General features: G+C 51.6%; 1 protein-coding gene across 1 annotated transcript in view; it reads right to left on the bottom strand.

Moving 5' to 3' along the window:
• The window catches only part of KCNQ (KCNQ potassium channel), a 38,316-nt gene that overhangs the window by 9,695 nt on the left and 6,598 nt on the right, over positions 1 to 22,023 (bottom strand). Inside the window, exons 3-11 of the mRNA XM_019841621.2 lie at positions 21,290 to 21,869; positions 13,933 to 14,023; positions 11,861 to 11,987; positions 9,554 to 9,729; positions 8,576 to 8,716; positions 7,859 to 7,969; positions 7,559 to 7,765; positions 4,488 to 4,508; positions 1,827 to 2,092 (exon numbers count right to left, since the gene is read on the bottom strand). Of these exons, the coding sequence (XP_019697180.2) occupies positions 1,827 to 2,092; positions 4,488 to 4,508; positions 7,559 to 7,765; positions 7,859 to 7,969; positions 8,576 to 8,716; positions 9,554 to 9,729; positions 11,861 to 11,987; positions 13,933 to 14,023; positions 21,290 to 21,869 (1,720 nt within the window). The remainder of the gene's footprint in view (positions 1 to 1,826; positions 2,093 to 4,487; positions 4,509 to 7,558; positions 7,766 to 7,858; positions 7,970 to 8,575; positions 8,717 to 9,553; positions 9,730 to 11,860; positions 11,988 to 13,932; positions 14,024 to 21,289; positions 21,870 to 22,023) is intronic.

Genomic DNA, 22,023 nt, shown 5'->3' with positions numbered 1-22,023 from the left:
ATTACAAAATTCAAGATGGCGGAATATGACGTAATATGACAGATCGAAATTGTACCAGCGAAGGAGGATATTGCCTCAGGCAATTACATTTAACAATGAATTTAACAATGAATACAAAATTGACCTGTCGCGTCAGTTTTCTTTTCGGATTAGGAAGTTGGTCTTCCAAAAGGTTATCCGTCAGTATCCGAGCGGAATATGTAATGATATTCTGACATATCTTGATAAGATATAGATATAGATATCTTATAGATTAATATCCTTTATATAATTTATAATTAATATCCTTGAAAGTTTACGATAAACCTTCTTAAAAATCTTACAAGTAAAACACATTACGATAATAATAATAATAATAATAATAATAATAATAATAAAGTGTGGCAAACGAATTATATTTTGACTTTCGACTTCAGATTCGTAATTAGAGATCCCAAAAACCAGATACCAAAATTAGTTTGAATCAGCCACCTTCTTACAATTTCGGTCCGCCATCTTGAATTTTGTAATTTTATCTCCAGATTCGTAATCGGCGACCCTAGAAACCCCTTACTGACCAGTTCAATGGAAGACAAGTTTGACGGAAATCACATGTAATCTGTACAAAGGGTTGAAATAGTGTTTCCATGTCCAGGGATCAAGGGGTGATTTCCACCCTTAAAATGCGATTGTCAGCCGATGTAAAAAAACACACGTTCGATATTTTTCAATATTTTTCTACGTTCTACATGCATACCAAATTTCGATTGGAATCGGTGAGTAACATTTGGGTAGTGTTACTTGTCAGTGTCGTGCACGAGTTCCTGTTCCCGCCGTGTCTTCTTCGCCGTTGAGGATCAGCGCGCAGTTACACGCGCGAGGCTGCGCGTTCGTCCCCGAGACGAGCCCCGGCATATTTTTCACCCCCGTGCCGGAGAAACACGCGGAAGTGAGCTCGCGAATTCCACGGCGCTCAAACTCAGCGTGCCAGGGACGCAGTTTCGCTCTCTCGCCGAAAGCTCTCTCCGAGAGCTTCCCCAGCCGAAAGCGAGCCCGCCATCCGCCATCCCAAAGAAACGGTCAGAGACTCGGCGCTATTACGATGCAAATTAGCGCGTTACGCGTGTATAACTCCGCTGAGTTATACACGCTGAAAAGGCTGAAAAGGGAATAATTCCCTTTATCATTTGCGTATTCAAATTTTTCGCTGAGGAGCCCAACGCGCGTCACGCAAGCTCAGCGATGTTCAAGGCGGAAACGACCCGGCTTTGTTTCATCGCCTCGCACGCTTCTAATGGCGTCGGTGCGCGGTACAACGCCGGCGAGATTACGATTCGCTCCACGGCGAGGACGAACGCGGAGTGAGGTCTCGTCGCGGTCATTCCCGCGAGGAAGAAACAAGTCCGTCAGAGCTGGATCCTTCGTTGCCAGAGGACGTTGCCGCGCGGAAACTCGGTGGCGCCAAGCGAGAGGTCTCGCTCGATCAATCGCTTTCAATTAGCTCGACTGAGTTTTCACACGGCTGAGTGTTCAGTGGCGAGAGAATGTTTCCGTCCGAGAGTCCACCGAGTTTTCGCCCGAGTCCTATCCACCGACAAACCGAGACCTTATTCTGGGACGCAAGCCGAGCGCGCCAAGTGCGCCCTTCCGCCTGTCAAGCCGGAGCAACGTGTTGTATGGACAAAGATTGTCGACGAGTTCCAACGCGAGTTGGAACGAGAAGGGCGCGCTTCGCGCGCGTCCGCCATGTCCGGAATAAGACCCTTGTGACCCTTTTTTGTCCACGTGGAAGAATGAAGAAAATTTCTCTTTCCCCGGAGTTGTCCGGCGGAGATCCGTTTGCTCACCGGTTGTCGCGTCTCGCGCGATTCGGCGTGCCCGCTTTGGGCTCCTCCATGTAGAAAACCACGTCTCCCTCATTCTCGAGACGCTGGTTTTCGTTCTGGCCGGTGCCGGCGCCGGCCGAGATGCCGCCGGAAATGGTGACGGGCGGCAAGGCTTGCTGCTGCTGCTGCTGCTGCTGCTGCTGCTGTTGCTGCTGCACGTCCATCCGGTTCCGCGACTTCCGCCTCTTCAGCACGCTCGCCTTCTTTGCCACCTGGATCATCAGAGACTGAACCCCCGGTGCCCTCCCATTACAACACACGTCGAACACAGCATGCACTATCCCTACTGGCCGGCCATTCGGCCGCTCTTTCTCGACCACGACGACACGGACAGCCCATCGTCATCGTCCGGCTATTCCCGGCGCAGGAGCGACCATCCCTCCCGCGGGACGCCCGCACGAACGAGGAATTTGCTGCGGGAAATTACGCCAGTCGCGGTGCCGGTGTCCCATTTTCGAGAGGAACCGCGCGTCCTTCGACACTCGCCGCGGACGCACGCTGGAGACGCTCGGCAGCATCGTCGGCAGCTGCCCTCCCCCCCCCCCCCGCGGATGACTATCGACGATATGCCGAGCGCGTTTTTACAAAAGAGAGCTCTCTCTCTCTCTCTCTCTCTCTCTCTCTCTCTCTTTCTCTGTCCTTGCCGCGAACGAATGACAACGTTGATCACGGCTCGGACCAGCCGAGTACTCCTAAAACGTTCCAGCGAACCGTTCCACCAGCAGCGCATGTTCCGCTACCCGAGCAGAAGAACATCGTCCCACGGCCGTATTAAAACCCAGCCCGGCTTCCAAACTTCAAATAGGGCCCGGATTACTTTATCGGATCAGGCACGTAATAAGGAGTGAAACGCACCGCTGCATAATACCCCGATAAAATTGCCTGAAATCGAGAGACCTGATGAAATGTCCATCAGGACCAAATCAGGCATCCAAATAACGACGTCATCGCTGGTCAGGCTATAATCCGGAAAATATTGCAAGACAATTGCCACATTCCGACCGGATAAGGACCACTCGAAATGCCTCCTTGTGGATTGCCTAGTCATGCCATATCAGGCATAAAAAGTTGCCGTATTTCATTTCTGCTCGGGTGATTGCGAGAGCGACCGCCATGCGCGATGCGAGACTGCTGCGCAAACGTGGGTCGGCGTTTCTTTTCTCTTCTTCCTTTCTCTCTCTCTCTCTCTCTCTCTCTCTCTCTCTCTCTCTCTCTCTCTCTCTCTCTCTCTCTCTCTCTCGCGGATCCACGTTAGCATCGCACGACTTTTCTCTACTTTTCCATCGCTGCTCGATTAGCAGGATGCGAAAACGGCGGACTTCAGCTGAGCCCCCGAGGAATATTTAAGGATGTACTCGGTCAATCTTGGTCGCGAATGTCTCGCGGAGTATCTTTCGCAGTATCTTTCGACTGCCTGCTCCCATTTGCCGCGCGCGCTTTTTGCGCGCGTCGCGTCGAGTCGCCGAGGCCCGCGACTGGCGTAAACTCCCGTTTCTTGCGTCGCAAACTCGAATGCGAGATATCCAGGTCTTGCGTTCTGCAGACTGATGCCGGCACAAAGAGCAACGTGGAAGCATACACACACACACGCACACGTCATGTACACTGACACACATATATATATATATATATATACAGCTAGCGATATATAAATGTATATAATTCAAGCGCATGCATACTACAAACTGTTGCTAACACACAAGTAACGTCAAGTCACTCCTCGTTGCATCACCGATCGTTATCCCTGGAGGTAGCTTAATGGCAGGGAGGCAAGAAAAATACATCGTACAGCCAGAGTTACAGAAGCGCAAACATGGTAAAAGAAGAAAAGGGAAGAAGAAGAAAAGGAGGAGGAGGAGGAGGAGGAGGAAAAGAAGGAGGAGGCAGAGGAGGAGGAGGAGAAGGAAAAGAAAGCGATTACGTCGTTTCTTCTTAGACAAGCTTTAAGAAGCTTACACGAAGCCACGCTCGCTCTTTCGAGAGGAAGCAGCTCGCCCGATCGCAGCTCGCATGACTCGTCCCGTTCGTTAAAAGGAATAATGGCGGTATATCGACGGCATTACGCTGTTGGCACACTCGCGGCCACGTTATCGAACGGAGAAAAAAGAATCGCGCGGCGAGCTAAAGTCAAACAGCGGCGCAGTGGAAAGGGAGAGGCTTCCTCTCGGTTAGATGAGAAAATTCGACAGAGCCTCGGTGTCTCGATGGCAAATCCGTAGAGACGACAGTAGACGACGCTGCGGCCTCTCGGCGCGCACTGTCGCCGGGTATTTAAGCTTCGGACAAATTTGCATAAAGGCTCAGCCCTTACATGCGGGGGTTAGAGCGGGCGTCTTCGTGAGAGCTAAGCGTGTGCGGCGGGAACACCGTTCTTTTGGTTGGAACAGCGCAGCCGCCGGATATGTCTTAATATATGCGTGATAAGTACACCTAATATACACATTCAGCCAGACACGGTGGATAACAGTGGCTTTGGCTCGTAAGAGATACAAGAGGTAGGTTACGCTCGACGTAAACGGTGTAACGGGAACGGTGTAAAGAAACGTGATGAGAAAGTTGGTAAAAAAATAAACATGCAAAAGAGAGTATAAGAATGGAAATAAATATAAATCATTTACATACCATCTTCTTTACACAAATCAACTGAAATATATATTAGGTAAATTTTATCATCATCGTTTTGATCATCGCACTGAGCGTCGTTTTTGTGTTTGTTTGTTTGTTTGTTTGTTTGTTTGTTCGCTTTCTCTTTTTCTTTCCGTTTCTTTTTGGTTTTCTCTTTTTCTTTTTCTTTTCTAGGCGTCTAATTTCTTTCGCGTTCTTCCAATAACGTAAGGTAATAACGTAATTACCGCGCCCGTGCGCCGCCGCGTGATATCTCTCTGAGCGGGTCTCTTTCTTCCCGCTTTCGTCGGTGAAACAGAACACAGTTCGAGAACTTTGGCAGCAGATGCAAAATGGAGAGACACTACTACTGCTACTGCTACTACGAGTACACCGTCGCCTAGTGTCGATCGAGCGCGTACGAGCGAAATGTGCCGATACGGCTCGTCTCTCGTATTGCACGCGCGCGTGTCAAATGTTGCGTCGCTACACGACAGTCCGAATTTATCGTCATGGAATAATACACATGCTTGCGGCGCGCGCGCGCGCGCGCGCGCGCGTTTTCTATCGTACTGTTTTCCCGCTCTATGATATCCGCTGCGGCCGCTGCGGCGCACGAAAGCACCGCGGCAACATCGACGATAATAATCGTCGGCGTAAGTGACGAGGTGAAACACGGCCGTATCGAAAAATCAAGCGTCACTCTAAAAATATCGCGCGCGCTCGTTAATCGATTCGTATATTCCCGAAGCAATTTATACACAATGTGACAACGTCGAGAGCGCTGGGTTTTCGTACGATAATGTTTGAAATGCAAATCTCGTAAGCGGGAAAAAGGACAGATGACATTACGGAAGAGAGATACCGAGCAGAAAAGAGCAGCTGACGGTCGAAATTATTGACTTGAAACTTTTATAGGATTTGTGTCTACGCATCGCGACACAGACCAGTCGCGGAGACCGGTTTCAAAACGAAAATGTTTGCAATTCAAATTAGATTGAAAAGAAGACGGGATACACACGGGAGAAGAGAGTGAGAAAGACAGAGAGAGAGAGAGAGAGAGAGAGAGAGAGAGAGAGAGAGAGAGAATAGAGGAAAAAGCTGCAAAAATTCAAACGCGCGATGCGAGAATTTTGCCGGCAGAAATCAATCTAATGTAGCAGATCTGTCTGTCGAGGTACGTTCCAACGAACGACCTTCATCCCACGTACATCCGACGTTTCAACAAATAAATGTTCAACAAAAAAATTACATATGTACACTCAAAGGACAAACAAACCAATTGCTGAGGATCGTCGGCAATTATAATGAGGAATAATGCACGCCCGAGACACAAAACCAAGTCGAATCAATGAAAACGTAAGCACAACTCCCGTAACTTTGTGCGCAAGGGGGGATGTAATGTACAGAAGCCTCTAAGCGCACCTCTTACTGCATATATAAACACACGTATGTGACTAGCAACATGGTGGAAAGAAGAGAGAGAGAGAGAGAGAGAGAGAGAGAGAGAGAGAGAGAGAGAGAGAGAGAGAGAGAGAGAGAGAAAACCCAAAAACGAAACCGTCCGGATTGATCTCGTGGATTGGTAAAATAACGGCACATCGAAAACATCGAGCAGAATTCGCATTCTCCGCTTGCATCCATCCACTGCCAAATTGTCATCAAGTCGGACGAGTAACGACATCCCGGCCGATCGTCGTTATTGTTGTCGCAGTTGCTGTTGCACCGCGGCTCGCTACGATACGAAGCCGATTCGCCAGGACGGTGGCGGCTAATAATATAATGTCAAACGACGGGACTACGCGGGTTGAAGTCGCGACTTTGCCGTTCGCACTATTGCGCACTCTCGGAAGATTTCTTCTCGCGCGAGAAAAGAAGCGCGGAAGCCGCGTCTGCTGCAGTCTTGGCCAAAATTAGCGCGGTTAGCGTGCGACGATGATTCACAGCCGCGATAAATTCCGCTAACGACCTTATTTGTGATATTTCAAGGGAGCGCTCTCTTATTCCGTCACGGTAATCTTGTAATTAAGTTCAACCGGCCCGAGAGATTTATACCGCGCGATTTGTCAGAGAGATACACACGCCCGTACCTTTGGCCAAAGCTGCGTGAAATCAGCCCCGGGTTACATCGGCTCGCCCGTTCGATTCGTCGAACACGAATTTGGACCCGCACGAAGCGCGGAAAACGAGGAACGTCGATGCGTCCGCCCCATTTGGCAAATGCATAATTCATTAATTGTGTGTATTTAATTCCGCGCTCGCTGTTTTCGACGCTCGCCTTGCCACGCGAGCGTTTGTTTTTTTCTTTTAAGCGCGAGATGTAATCGGCGGAAGGCCGACGCGGGCGGAGAGGCCGAGAGAGATCTAGGGAGGAAACGCTTTGCCTCGCTGTGGCGCTGTGAAATTCAACGATTCGCTCTCGCTTATCGAGACGCCCGAGGCGAGCGAGAGAAAAAAAAGATGCTTTTTATTACACGCTATATAACATGCCTCTTTGGAGCCGCGTCGCGCCGCGGTACAGGTCGACGACACAGGGTAAATTTGATTTCTCGCAAATCCGCTTAAGAGAGCGCGCGCGGGGAGGAGGCGGGGGGGGGGGCGAAACGAGAAACTGAAAGAGAGACGAGGCGGAGAGCGAGGCCAGGCCAGGCGAACACAACGACGAGACTCCTCTTGTGACTCCGCGGTATTAGCCGATAATCCGGGCGCACGTGGAAAAACCGCTAATCGCGACGAGTAGAGTCAGCGGATCTCGGGGGCGGCAATTAGCCGCGGGGGGCAGGGGCGCGGGCTGAAGGCGACACGGGTAATCCCGAGCCCGTTGGTGCGCACGGATCGCGGCGCGACAGCGCGAGTCGCGCGCGAACAAGATCGCGCGTATCGGCGGCGATCCGCGCGAGATCGGCGCGCGCGGCGAATTAGGTCGTCCGTCTCTCGCTCGCTCGATGGACGGCGATCGAGCTCGGTACGGTCATCACTTCGGTACGTCCAAGGACATTGTATAAGCAGCTAAGAACATCAACAGTCAACAGCTAGTCAACGGCTACTGCTCCGCACCGCTAAACCCGCGATTTACGGCGAAACATTACCTTTCCCAGAGGCGTCGACGGCTGCCCGGCCGGCGTCGGGTCCTTGATGTAGATGTTCCACGTGGCGACGCTGTTGATGGCCTTGTCGGCGGCGTAGCACCTCCACAGGCACTGTATCAGCATCGCGGCAGCCGGTATCTGCCGGTTGAAGTGCTTCTGCCGCTGCTTCTGCTGCACCTTGAGCGCGAAGCCGGAGCCTAGGATACCCTGCGGAGAAGATCCGAGGGATACGTGCGAGTTGCAGCTTGGGACAGACGGTGGGCGCGAGTCTCCGCGAAACTCTTTAGCGTGCGTACTCACAGCTGGAAGTGCGAAGAAGGATATGGCGAACACGCTGAAACACGAGGCCACTATTTTCCCCATCCACGTCTGCGGCACCGTGTCGCCGTAGCCTATCGTCGTCACCGTGATCTACAAAGAGAAGAGAGCACAAATTAAGGTACACGCACATCGTACACACGTGCATACGTAGCGCGCGCGAGGTATCATCAGGTATCCCCGCTTGACTGTAATGAAATCGGACTCAGTCCGGAGGGTTTTGCCGCGCGAGCAGTTAACGCGTATCCAGCCTCTCGGCGGTCTGGCTCAAGGAATTCAATTAATTAGTTCTATTTATTGGCGCATTACGCTCTAATAAGTAACTCGCATGGCACGCGTCCCACCTTGCGCGTCTCGCGGCGCGATTGCGGCTGGGTCGGAGCGTGCGCGGGACGCGAGGCGGAGAGTGCCGACGTCCGCATCGATTCAAACGTATCATCGGAGGTGCGCCGTGCGACTATTTATGAGCGGATCACTGCCGCTCGCCATTTTTTCCACGCGACTCTTCGCCCCCCAAGGTCGTCCGAGTCGCTCGCGGAAGGCGATTCTTCACATCGCGGCTCGCTCGCGGAGCCGACTTTGCGGGTCGTCGTGAACAAACAGATTAGAGCGACGACGGGTCGTTGTGTCGTGCAAATGACGAGCGAGAAAGAGAGAGAGAGAGAGAGAGAGAGAGAGAGAGAGAGAGGAGAGACTCACCACTCCCCACCAGAGCGCGTCAGCGTAGCTGGAGAAGTCCGTCTTGCCGTCCGGCCCGACCGCGTCCTTTTCGGCGAGGTACACGAAGTAACTGCTGAAGATAAGGCCTAGGAATCCAATGTACAGCGTGGTGATCAATTCCTGCGAAAGTAAACGGCCGAGGCATTCCACAGGGTACTTTTCTCCGCTGATCCGCGCGCGCGCGCGCGCGCGCGCCTTGCGGTCGGGAACTTTGAGGGGACTGGAGGGTCAGATTACTGAAAAATCGTGATTGTTTTGCATAATATTTTGCGACGCACTGAATAAATGTGCAAGAATGAAAATTTTAGATGTATTTATATAACATACGAAGAGCAGAAAAATTTTTGTTTATTAACAAATACTCATGCAAATATACGTCCACTTAAATTTTAAACGCGTTTTTCTCGAAATTTTATTGTTCAACTTTTTGTGCATGCAATGATCTCTCCGAAACTGAGCTTCGTATCGATTTGAAATTTTAAAGCAATGATATTTGTTCATCTGGCTCTCAGATGAACCACGGACAATTACGTCAAAATGTTTCATTTCGAGATATTAATTTTTTTATTGTAAAAGAACTGAAGAATTTGGATCTCTTCCTAATTTTTTCCTAAAATTTGGATTTTTGTTCGATTTCTTTTTTTGTAGTGGTAAGCCTCCTCAAGATTTCTAGCTAAAATTCGCTCTGATCGGACCGTTGACAGCTGAGAGATATTACTGCAAAAACGACAACTTGAGAAAAAGAAGGATAGAGTATATTTCAGCTATATATATATCGTACATTTATATGAGTATTTGTTAACAAACAAAATTCTTCTAATCTTCATATGTTGTATAAATATACCTCAAATTTTCATTCTTGCACATTTATTCAGTTCGTCACAAAATATTATGAAAAACAAGCACGATTTTTCAGCAATCTGATTCTCGAGTCCCTTTAAGGCAACTACGTGGTACCTGGCGATGTATGAAAACCACCGAGCCCAGGAGCCGCCAAGTGCCGCCTTGGCGATCGACGTGGAGCATCCGAAGAATTTGCAAAAACCGAATACCCCGGATGGCGGAAGTTGCGAACACCTGACCGTTGCTCCCCACCGACAGCACCACCATGGACGCCACCACGACGATTAAATCTGAAAGCAACGTGAGGAGTTCCGCTGACGACGCGACGGAGAGAGACGTTCAGCGCGGCGCGAACGGGTATTCTCCTTTCTTATGGCGGCAGTATGTTTCGCGCTCGTCGCGTCGATTAAAATCAATATTTTCCGCCGGCGAAGAGCGCCGGGTAAGCAAGCGTAATCGGCTAGTCCGATCAACGCGGACCACGCGATCCGATTAACGCTTAATCCGAGCGCGCTGCCGTTTACCTGCAAAATTCATTTGTCGGCGTCGCGGACTCGCGTCCGCGTCGGCTCGCAAGAGATATCTCGCTTTTTATCGACGTGCTACGAAAAAAGCCGCGATATCTCCCCGGTGCGAAATTCCGCCGCTGCATTCATCGCGATCTCTAACTGCGCTCGCAAACAGAGAATCTTGAGGTGATCGAGCGCGAAGCAATTTTTTGAGGTGAGCCTTCTTCTTCAAGGTTCGACGCGGCGCACAGTGGGGCCGGATGACGTTCTTTGATTGAAAATTCTCTAGAGACCTGAATTTCCAACCGATCATCGACGCCAATAGATGAGGTTGATCCTGAATAAATTCCGAAGAGTCTTGTCAAGATTAAAAAAAATTTTTTTTCTCGAATTACTAACCTGAAAAGAGGAAAAATTATCGTTAAACGCGAGAGACTTGTGAGATACTCATTATTCGACACTTATTTCTATCTAACAGCGTGCATTCAGCGGATTGAAACTATGAAACCAATCAACAGACACCTCGAGATTTATCGATCTTGAAGCAGAAACCCATTAACCCAAAACTCGTATGCCCAAGATACAAAAACATCAAATATAGACCCGTTGAGCGCAAAACCGAGGGATTTTGAGTCTTAAGCCCATCAACTCAGGAATCTATCAATCCGCGAACCTTTTAGCTCGTGGGTGCATGAAGCCGTATACATTAAGAGCCCCAAATAGTCCGAGAACCCAATCTAGCCACAGCTCGAGAACCTAATAATACTCGACGTTGAATATTCAGCTGTAAAACATTAAGTTCGAGCCTAGCTGAATGCTGAATGCCAAATCTCGAATTCGACAACTCTTAATCTTGGAGCTCAGGGACCCCATAGCCCATTAGCTCAAAACCTTTAGGGCCTGAACGCGGAAACATCGAGCCTCCAATATATATTCAATTCATTCATAGGCTCGAACCCATTGAGGTCGAACCCAAGACACTGTACTTTAAACTGTAACAAACCTTTAAGACAAATCCCTAAAAACTCACGAACTCTGAACCGATAATTTTTCCCAGATTTTGGCTAGACAGATCTCTTTGGAATTTCTTCAGGATCAACCTCATCCATTGGTGTCGATGGTCGGTTGGAAATTCAGGTCTCTGGAGAATTTTGAAGCGAAAAATGTCATCCGGCCCCCCACTGTGCGGCGGCTGAATAATCGTCCTCAGCATCGTGACGTGAAGAAATAGCCTGTACAGTGTTACATCGTGCGCAGATGATACCGTTGCGCCTGTGTAACGTTACGCTCCGTGTAATATCATCTCCAGCTTCTCCATTGATCCTCCAATCTCGGCGGAATTTGCGGCGTTTAATGCAGAACGGCCGGACATTTCGATGCGGGCGATCTCTCTCGCGCGCGCGCGCGCGTTCGCCGAGGCTGGCCGGGACGAGCGAAATGACGAGGCGCAAAGTACAACGATACGTACTACACTCCGTCGACGTGGTGCACAGGGCGATGCGAGAGGGCAGGGAAATACGGCAGGAGAACAATGGGACAACCCGAGAGGCGCACGCTCATCGCTGCGTCTCATCGAGCAAGGATCGCACATCGCGCCGCGGCGGCGGTGTCGACGCAAAAACAAAGTTCCGTCGCCGCCGGGCGGTAATCGCCGATCGGTGATTCGGCGAGGACGGACTCGAGACCTTGGCGCGGATCGACCGGCCTCGATCGCGCGGTGCAAAATCGCCCGACCAGCCGCGCTGCCGCGCGACTCAAACGAGACAAAGCGACGGGGGGGGGGGGGGTCGCCAATTGTGCGGCGTCGATCGGACAATGCGAACATCGAATTAGTTTCGGCCGTGTGTCTCGCGTCGCCAGTTCGAAGGCCAGGTCAGAAGGACAAGGGGACGCAGGCGTCGCAGGCTCTCACCTATGATACAAATCGGCTTCCGTATGAATCGCAGCCGTCCGCAGCAGCCCATGTACTTCGACCTGCAGCCGGCGCTCCATAGTCGCACCAAGTACTCGACTCCGAAGAATACCACGAGGCATATTTCCTGCATGAAAAGACGTTGCGTGCGATTAGGCTCGGCTTCTCGTCTACACGACGCCGGCGAGGCAGGAGGCTGTCGATCCTCAAACGCGCCTTTTTCCTTTCAACGAGGGTGACAGTTGAAGACGCGAGAGGTGTACCGCGAATGCCCGAGCGCGGAGGCATCGACGAACGTGCCGACGGAGGACTGACAGAGACAGACAGCAGCTTCCTGTCCGCCGCCGTTTCGATGGATATACGCGAATTCAGGCCAACTCGCGCGATCCTGACCGGAAGCGGGCCGGAATCGAAGCGATCGGGGAGGACTCGCCGCGCACCGTGGCCAAAACCCATTTTTTTAACATCTCTTTTTAACTTCAATTGAAACTCAATTGCAACGGGATCTTTTTGTTGGACGAATCGAAAATTGTTTTGATCAATTGAATTAATTAATTACCTTAAACGCGAACAAAAGTTTCGTTAAATTAACCTTACGGATATCTCTAAGTAAGATGCAGAGAATATATTTTCGACCACAGAAAAAAGTTGTTCAATGTTACGAAATTTTTATAAATAAATAATTCAGAGGATTATGGTAGAGGTAATATTCTAAACTTCGACTGGGAATAAAAAGTACAGATAAAACACAATTGGTTAAAAAAGGATTGCAGCAAGACTATTCGCCGTTAGTTTCGGCTAAATGGCCGAAACTCCATTTCCGCCAACTTCATGCTGCGATTACAATATTCCGACGCGGTTTGGCGCAGACAAACTTTTTCTTGTTCATTTCCATGTATCGTTACATTTCAAGTTCTGCAAGGGTCATGGCACCGGTTCACAACCGGGGACTTTGAATCGCAATTCTTAATTAGAGTTACATTTTACACAACAGCACTATTTTGCTTTACTCAGGAAGCGTGCATTTATATTAATTGCAACGAAAATTTAATAAATGACGGTGCTATTAGACGCACAAATCATACAACTAAACATCGATTTTCATCGTCAAATCATACAAGAGACTTGCGGTTTGCATGAACTTCGTGTACTCGTAACTCCCACAAATGGAATTATTTTGCATAACACCTTTACAGAAGTCCCGAAGAGACTTAGAATTAACAAAATATGATATAATAATGATTAAAGAAAAAATAATGGTTCAAAAAATGGGTTCTGGCCACGTTTTCGGCCGTTTTGACCACTTATTGCGCCGGCCGGAATCGGCCTTGATCGTCGCTTCCGCGGATTCGTACTCGTGCATTAGCTAATCGCTAAAACGAATATGCCGCGAGCGCGATAGCGCGCGCTAGAAGGCAGACGGAGGCTGTTGTATCGATTGTAACGGCGCCGTTGTACAGCAACGGGACGTCCCAGAGAAACGAGGACAACGGAGCGCGTTGGAGCCACGACGAGGCGGGATCCTTGAGGGAATCGGCTCACTGTATTCTTTTATGGCCCGGGACGTCGACGAGCGCGCTTTATCGCTTCCTTCGCGTTCGCGTCGACGAGAAATAACGCATCACGACGGCACCGCGAGAGATCGTAAGCTTTTACAACGCGGAATACCGGTTGACGAATCGCGCGCGGGCTTGTTGATTTTCGCGGCGGACTCGCCCGCGACTTTACGTCGCGCGCCAACGAGTCTCACTCGTCGAGTTCATGTTCTCTCCTTCCACTTTTAATAAAATGAGAGAGAGAGAGAGAGAGAGAGAGAGAGAAGGGAAGAGAGCGAAAGGAGGAGCGAATTTTATTTGCGCGGGTTCCTCGCGACGGAAGAAGAGAGACGCGCGGAAACTGTTGCAAAGTCCATTCCCGAGCGGGCCGATAAGTGAGCCGAGAGCGCGCTCTTTTCGAGTGTATTAATCGAGAACGAAGTTCGCGCGTCAAAGTTCCTCCGCGGGATATCGCGAGAGAGTCCGATCGGAATCGAGCTTTTGGCGAGTTTCGCGCTCGGCCGATCCAAAACTCACCATCCAAAACAGGGTTTCGTTTGCGAAGTTACTGTATTGGTCTATCGTTGACAAAACGCTAAATATGAGGCACACCAACACCACCATGAACCTGAAAAGAAAGCGGATTTTACAATGTGCATAAGTTGGCGAGAAGCCTTGATCGCGGAGCCTGCGGTTCTACTTGCGCCGGCAGGCTGGCTCTCATTTCATTAATTTCGAGCGTAAGGAAGGAGGACGTTCTACGCAAAGGGCACGTTAAAGTTTACATTCGAAGCAACTCCGGGGGGGGATGATCCTTCGTGAGATTCGCCCGCGATACTCTCTCCTCTCGCGGATACTTCCTCCGTTGCGAGCGTGCTCGCAAAGGAAGTACCCGAACTTTCGTCCGGGCTTTCGTCTCGCGACTCGCGCTTGTGCCAGAGAGGCAAGTTTTACGCAGCGAGTGCCGCGCCGTGCCGCATCGTCACGTTTCACCTTGGCCACCGCTATCGCTGCTCGCGAACGCGGAAGCGCGGCCTTCACGGCGCGAATACCTAACGCGAGGCACATCATTAGCGCGCGAGCGTCGAAAATAATAATAATAATCAACGGGGCGCGAGAATAAACGAATAAGCTCCCGTGCATGTCGCGCGTGCGTGACGCGCGGCATTCGCCCGGCGCGTAAAACCGCGTTCCCAATTAATTCGCGCTCAAGTTGCCGCCAATTGTATAATCCGGATCGTATCAACCCCGATTGATTGTAACACCGCGAGATGAGCGCTCGCAGCAGCAATCTGATATAATCCCAGCCGTTGCGCTGAGCATCAAACGCTCCGACGAATGAAACCCGATGCAAATTGCGCTCTCTTACCGCTCGCGCGTTACGCGCGGCGCATGCCACGCTTTGCAGCGCGCGCACAATCGATCCTTGCACTCGCCTGCGAGTTCGTCGCGATTCCGACTCGGCTCGGAATAATAAGGGAGGACAATGGGCCGGCGGGCTCTTACCTTTTCCGCGTGTCTGTGTGGATGTGCGTGCGTGTGTGTGTGTGTGTATGTGTGTGTGTGTGTGTGTGTGTGTGTGCGCGCGCGCATGCGTGCGTGCGTGTGTGTCGCTGAAAACAAAAGAACGGTTCGTTAGACGCTGCTGCGTCAAGCGTGCCTAGTCGGCAGCGACAAATTGCGACAAACGACAAGGTACGGGGCGTCATGCATCAGACATCCGCGTTACTCACTGCCGGGCTGTTGCAGAGTGTAACTTTGCACTTGAACTTGTAAGAACACACATCCATCGTGACGTGTGTGTGTGTGTGTGTGTCCGGGCACCTATCGATCGCGGACGATCGGATGTAAATAGTACAGCCGTGGAGAATGCGCGCGTCACACCGCGCGCGGTAACTTCTCGCTGGTTCTCGTGTGTTTCCCACGCCGCACTCCCCCCCCCGCCCCGGCGCCGCTGTATTTTGACACTTTGAAATTTCAGGGCGCAGGGCGCGCTGCGGTGCGGTGGTGTCCGCACGGCGAAAATTATTCCACGAATTGGACCGGGGACGGGATGTCGGGGTACGCCGGGCGAATTGAAATGGGCGTTCGTATCGCGAGAGACACCCCCGCGCACCTGCTGATATCCGAACGTAACACGGTGCGCGTGACAATGCACGCGCGGTAAGTTCGCGGGTACGGGGGGATGGCGGGTGGAGGGTGGCACGGACCTTCCGCGGTGCGGGAAAATTAAATAACTGCCTCCCCCGCGGCATTAGGCGAGTTGCAGGGCTAACCGGCGTCAAAAGAGCGAGCAATAAAATTCTATTAAACACAAGGGTGTAGAAGGGTGGGCTTTATGAAAAAATATTCCCCGCTCCTGCAGCGCCGGTTAGCGGAGGCAGTTTTCAGCGCTGCGGAAGCAGAAATCGTCCCGATGAATGGCTCTCGCCGAATCGGAAATTCATAAAACGGATCCTACGGATATCCTCCATGTGCTTTTTTTATGAATACCAGATATAGGATATCCAGAATAGAGAGGAGAGCGCAAGAGGTATATCTCGAAGGAAGACTCCGGGGTGTCGGAGTTGGCGAAACCGTGGAAAGCGCTCGCGCTAAAAATAAAAATTGCTCGATTGTCACCGCAGGACTTCCTTCAACCGAGACTCGCGCGCGCTCGGAAATTCCTCCGGCTGTCTCTCCGTCAGTCCATTCCGGCCGAATCCGAGCGAACTCTTCAGGCTCAGCCGCGCCGCCGCCGTCGCGGTCGCGAATCCTTAATCGCCACTTGACGCCTTGAATCGCGCCGCGAGTCGGAGAGCAAACGACGTCGGCGGAAAAGCGGAGACAGCGGGGCGAACTTCACACACACACACACACACACACACTGACGGGCTAGCGACTAACAGGACCGGTAATTGCTACGACGGATCGATCTAGCGGCGCTTTCGTTGCTTGTATAAGTAATTTATTATCGAGCGTTGCCTCGTTAAGCAACGGGACGAGCGCGCGCGTTAACGAAGACGGCCGGGACGAGCGAGCGAGCGAGCGAGCGGGCAGGCAGGCAGCGGTTGCTGCCGCGCCAGTACTCTTTAAGATAGCGTGTCGAGGGCCTATAATTCCGACGTATGTACAGCGCTCCGTAGCTGCACGGGTCACCTTCATCGACCTACTATGATAATTGTCTAACATATTCTTCCTTTTTTCCCCGAGCATCGGCCGGAACTCATCCATCTTCCGCCGGGCGTGTTCGGATGGACGGGTCTCGCGAGTCGCGCCAATTGCGCGCTCCTTGTGCCTCCTGCGGAAACGTCCAAGTGTCCCAGGCAGACGTTCGCCGAATCGAATACCGAAAACAACCCCTCAACATACCTCGACGCACCCCGAGAGCCGGATCCGTCGTTCTGCTTTCTCATCTCTTTCCCCTTCCCTCCTGTCTCTCCTCTCTTCTCTATTTTCCTGTCGTTCGATCTCGGTATTACTTACTAGATGTTTCCCCGAAACAACCCCTCGCGCGTCCGTCTTATCTTATCTTACGCCCTTCGACTCGATATCGGAAGGACAGCTTGCAATTTTGTTCGCTCAGACAGCCGATCGAGGCGAGTCGATCGTTTGAAAATGAGCGCTGGCGTCAAGTGCTCGTTGTCGTTGAAATCGATCGCAATCGGTTGTGAAGGAGATCGAAAAAGCATGGGAAAGGCGGCGAAGGGAAGAGCCGACACACGCGCGCGGTTTCGGTCGCGTAACGACAAGCTGGAAAAGCGACCAAGTCTAATCCCCGATATTAACACGAACGCGCATCGAACACGTTGCGCAATACGTTGCTTACGACTAAAGATATACAAAATGATTGAACGCGTGTACGGCCATTATGCATCTCCCGCGTATCAATTAACCTACATGCGATCGCGAGCAGATAGCGAGCGGCGTGCGTGCGTAGTTCCTATGGCAATAACGTCATGTTATGTCGTATCGTTTATTTATACTCGTCGTGGCTTTAATTACAAATGCGCGCTCGGAGAGACGAACAAATATCCCGATACTCGCTCGATACGCGCAAATAAGTACTTGCGCTTTAATTATTTTCTGGCAGATTAAATCGCGTGCGCGCGTGTTTGTGCAGCGGCGGCGCGCCGCCGCGCCGCCGCGCCGCCGCCGCCGCCGCCGCCGCCGCCGCCGCCGCCGCTGATAAAGCAGATTAATTCGTGATGATGCGTAATTAATATTATTATTATTATTATCGTTACACGCGGTCGTTGCGAGTGTAATTCCCGTCGATTCACGCAAACTGGCAGGATTGGCAGATCAATGAGATACACCCCGCCGGAAATAATACGAAGGTGCACCGCGCGCTCGCGGAGCTTCGCGCGCTTTCGCCGAAAGTCGCGCCGTGTCAATCCGTGCGGCGACGAGCCGCAGACGTCGCGGGCAGCCCCGTTTTTCCTCCTTCCGAATCGCGCTTCGACCGCTCAAGAATTTAGTAACGACCTTCCGCGGCCTCCGGCGACACGTAATCTCCGCGGGCGTCATTATGTGCGCGATATCGATATATCAGCGGGCGCGCGCGCGCGCGCGCGATTTTCATCTAAAAATAACAGGCCGCACGCAAATAGCCTGCATATGCATTGGGCCTAATAACACGCCCGCTATTTACGCCCGCTCGAAAGTAGGCCGGTCGAATTAGAATTACCGCCCGTACAGCTGCAGAGATGGACTTCTCCTAGCCGCGGCCGCGGCTAGACGCGAATACTCGCGTCTCGCCTGATTACGAGATATCCCCCCGTATTATCCTAGTCGATCCTAGTGACGATCTCGCGGGAAATTGCAGTCAATGCGTAAGAGTGTATTTTATCTCTGTCGGGATGAGAAGCCCGGCGGGTAAAACTCTCTTATGCATCGACTGCAATTGCAGCTACGACAAATACCAGCCGAGTTTGCGGATAATTCCCTCTGCAGGGAATCTAAATTGAATGACTCGTTTCTTTCTTTCTCTCCCTCTCTCCCTCCCTCTCTCTCTCTCTCTCTCTCTCTCTCTCTCTCTCTCTCTCTCTCTCTCTCTCTCTCTCTCTCTCTCTCTCGGCATCGAACCAATGACAGCACGATAATATAGATGGTGACGAGCGCCGTGGTAACGATTTGCCATATAAATCATTCGGGCGATCAAGTATTTACCAGGGAGTTTCATGCAGCGCGACTTCATCATCCGATTATCCAACGATTGTACGAACGGCGCAGCATTAAAGCCGCACGAGACGATCGCGTTATTAGCCGCAATCATGCCATCGCGGCTAAACGATATTCGTAAAATTTGCGAATTAAGTTCTCCGCAATTCCGCCGACTGTTATCGTGTGCTTTGCCGCTCGTTGCCGCGAAAGCGCCAACGGGAATTGAAATAACGAAACGCAACGAGACGGACGCGCAGAAGCGGCGGCGGGGGCAGCACGTCGACCCGCGGAAATAATTGTGAAGGCGAATTACGTGGATACAACCCATCTCCAGTATGCAGGAGGAAGAAAAAGAAAAAAAAAATATATATATATATATATTTCCGGAAATGAGCGACGAGAAATGAATCAGACATGGCGACAGTGGCATCGTGAGCAAAATGAAAGACACTTCCGTGGCAATTTCCGACTGTAGTGTTTCGCGACTCTCACGTCGTCGTTCGAAAGTTCGATAACGCAGCTTATTATCAGAAGAATCCTCCGCGTGGAGCGAGAGGGAGGGGGGGGGGAGGGGGAGAATGAAAGACAGCGCGAAAGCGACGCGGCTGAACGTTGAATATTTTCGCTATCGTAAATCTCGAAGCGCTCTCTTGCAAAATGCGCATATATCTCGGCGCGTGTGGGCGGTTGAAGGGGCGAAGGGAAGGGACTCGCGATTAATTTCGAGAAAAAAGCGCGCGAGTTCTCCCGCGGCATTAGTCAAACAAACGCAACGTCTTATTTATCAGCCGTTAAGATTCCTCGTCGCGCGCGCGCGCGCGCGCGCGTGGATTTCATTTCAGATATGCGCGCGGAGGAACGTGCAGTCGCGGCTGCGGAGAGCAGGGCTGCGAGATATTCTACGGACTTGAAATATCGCTCGCGACACAAATGAATGCGCATAAAATCTTGATAATTCTGACTTTCCACTTAACGATCGGCTCGTTGGGACACGCGCGCGACACGGGTCGTCGTGTATATTCGTCGCGCGAGGATCGATCTGTTTCGCGGCTACTTCTTCAGCGCGTTTTGTTTTTCGATAATGAATTATTGAAAAGGCTGCGGTGCTTGGCGGCAGTTTAGAAGAAGTGAAAAACAGCCGGGTTGAATAATGCACGAAGTGCGCGAAGTTCATCAAATGGCAAAGATGTCCGCCGAGGCGACGGATACTTTGCGCGACGGTCAATCTATGCTCACTTCCTGAGAGAGAGAGAGAGAGAGAGAGAGAGGGAGAGAGAGCACGAAACGCACGACAAGCGTCTGCGTATAATGCTGCGTCTGTTATTATTTTGGAAATGTAATATAGTGTTCTAGCTGAAAGCGCGTGTAAAGCGAGATAATTATGAAGCATAATTCGCGAAACTAATGAGCAATTACGCGAAGTAATTAACGGATAACGAGAAAGCAAAATTTTACAATGCACAGCGGATGACGAGGGTCCTGATTTCACGGGGAGAGGGCGCGGACAAGAAGCGAACTTTCGAGCTGGACGATAAATTAGAATCGAGGGAACGGAACAAACAGTAAATTAGGACGAAAACGAGAAGGGTATTATCCGAGCGTCGCAAACATCTCCAACGCGGTGGGAACTGAAGAGCAAATATCAATTTTTTCTCCGGGCATTCGCCGACGTATTTAATCGGCGGCTCTTATCGTCAGGCGATCGCGGGCGCGCGCGCGCTGTCAGAAAGCAAACACAACTTCGCGTATGGTCACGAATGTTTATCCCCGTCTCAGAGCTGACCCCGTGTATTTTCTCCGGATATTCTGCCACAAAAATACCATGCAGCGGGAGGTGCTCGACGAGTTATCTTTTCCACAGCCTGTCCCTTTTGAACAAACTGACAACTTTGTGCTTTTCTTTGCTATGTAAACGCGGAGTGCACGAGGAATGAATCGACTATAAGCTCCCCCCTATAATTTCAGAGATACCGGCTGTTGCATTATTTGTAAATACACTCTTCGTTGTACCGAGAAGTCATTACGAAAACTGCGATCTGTATCGCGATCTATGTCGCAATTGTGCGCTAATGATGTGTACATGAGAATTGCTCGTGTTCGCGCCGGCGAAGGTACAAAAGCTTTCTCGCGAAAGAAAGAGAGAGAAAGGGAAATAAATACACACACACACACACACACACAGAGACTCTTTTATCGACACACTCCCAAAGTCAGGCATCCCCAGGTATTCAGCTCCAACGCCTGTTATCGTTTATCGAATCGCGCCGACGGTGAGCAATAAAATCCCCTGCGAGCTAGATACATGTTCTTTGATCAAATCGAGGATCGCAATCGCTCTCGCTCGCGCGTGCACTCACGCGAAGGCAAAGTGATTCGAGCGAGCGTCGTAGGCCGGAGCCGGGAATCCCCCTGGTAGCGCAGGCAGGATTTGGGCTACGCCAGGTGTCAAAGGCCACGTCGCCGAGATCGATGCTCGGCGCTCGGAACGGAAACGGGAGGAACGAAGCCGCTGTGAGACGCGGCATTTGACGTTTGCGGGTCTTTCGACCTTTCGCCGCTATTAACGGCGTGTACGTATATATAATACACGCCACCGGTCTCCCAAGGTCACACAGGGCGAGCAGCCTAGGAGCAGCGCGCGTTGTTCTCCGCTGCCCTGTTCGTTCGCTCGCTCCTGAGAAATGCCTAAGGAAGCAGCGCGCGTGTCGAAGGAGGACGCGAGCCTTCGCGTCCTTCGGGGAATACTCACACAGCGAAATGGTAGACGAAACACAGCCAGCCGCCGGGATGCTCGAGGAACACGTAGAGCCGCTCCTGGAAGGTCTTGCCCTTCTTATGGTGGAACACGTATTTGGCCTTGAAGGCCTGATCGATCGGCAAGTAGATCGGATAGTAAGGATCAGGCACGCCAGCCTGGTCGGGACTCGGCGGCTCCTCCTCTTCCTCCTCGGCCCCGGTCACGTCATTGTTGATGATGTCGTCGTTGCTCCTTTTCCGTCTGTGCTTCCTCTTCATGGGTGTCGGCACCCGCTTGTGGTGCGCCTCGCCGAAGCGCGGCGAGCGGAAGCGACGCAGGAAGGTGAACCTGCGCACGGGCGACGCCGCCGGCTCCTCCGCGTTCGCGCCGTTGTCTTCGGTGTCTTCGGTCTCGCTGCCGGGGGTCTTCAGCGCGGCGTCTTCCTCCGCCTCGAGGCCGTGCTCGGCCTCGACGAGCTCGTCCTCGCTGCCCTGCAGGGCAGCGTAGGCGGTCGCGGCGCTGCACCGCTTTTCCGCGAGCCTAGAGCATTGGTCCTTGCTTCGTGGAAGACTCTCGTTGTTGTACGCGTCACCTGGGCATTTCCAGGATACTGTGGGTGGCCAGGTTGGGCCAGGGACTGGGCCAGGGAATGTCGCGACCACCGCGTACCACGCGACACGCTCGTGCTCATTATCGCCGCGACGGATACTCTCCGCTCGTCGTCCCGTCGAGATCGTCGATGCGAC

This window comes from Harpegnathos saltator, unplaced genomic scaffold (assembly GCF_003227715.2).
Source record: "Harpegnathos saltator strain DR-91 unplaced genomic scaffold, Hsal_v8.6 scaffold539, whole genome shotgun sequence".
In the NCBI taxonomy this organism is placed as follows: Eukaryota; Metazoa; Arthropoda; class Insecta; order Hymenoptera; family Formicidae; genus Harpegnathos; species Harpegnathos saltator.
The sequence above is the reverse complement of the archived record's forward strand: the minus strand, read 5'-3'. Positions and strand labels throughout refer to the sequence as shown.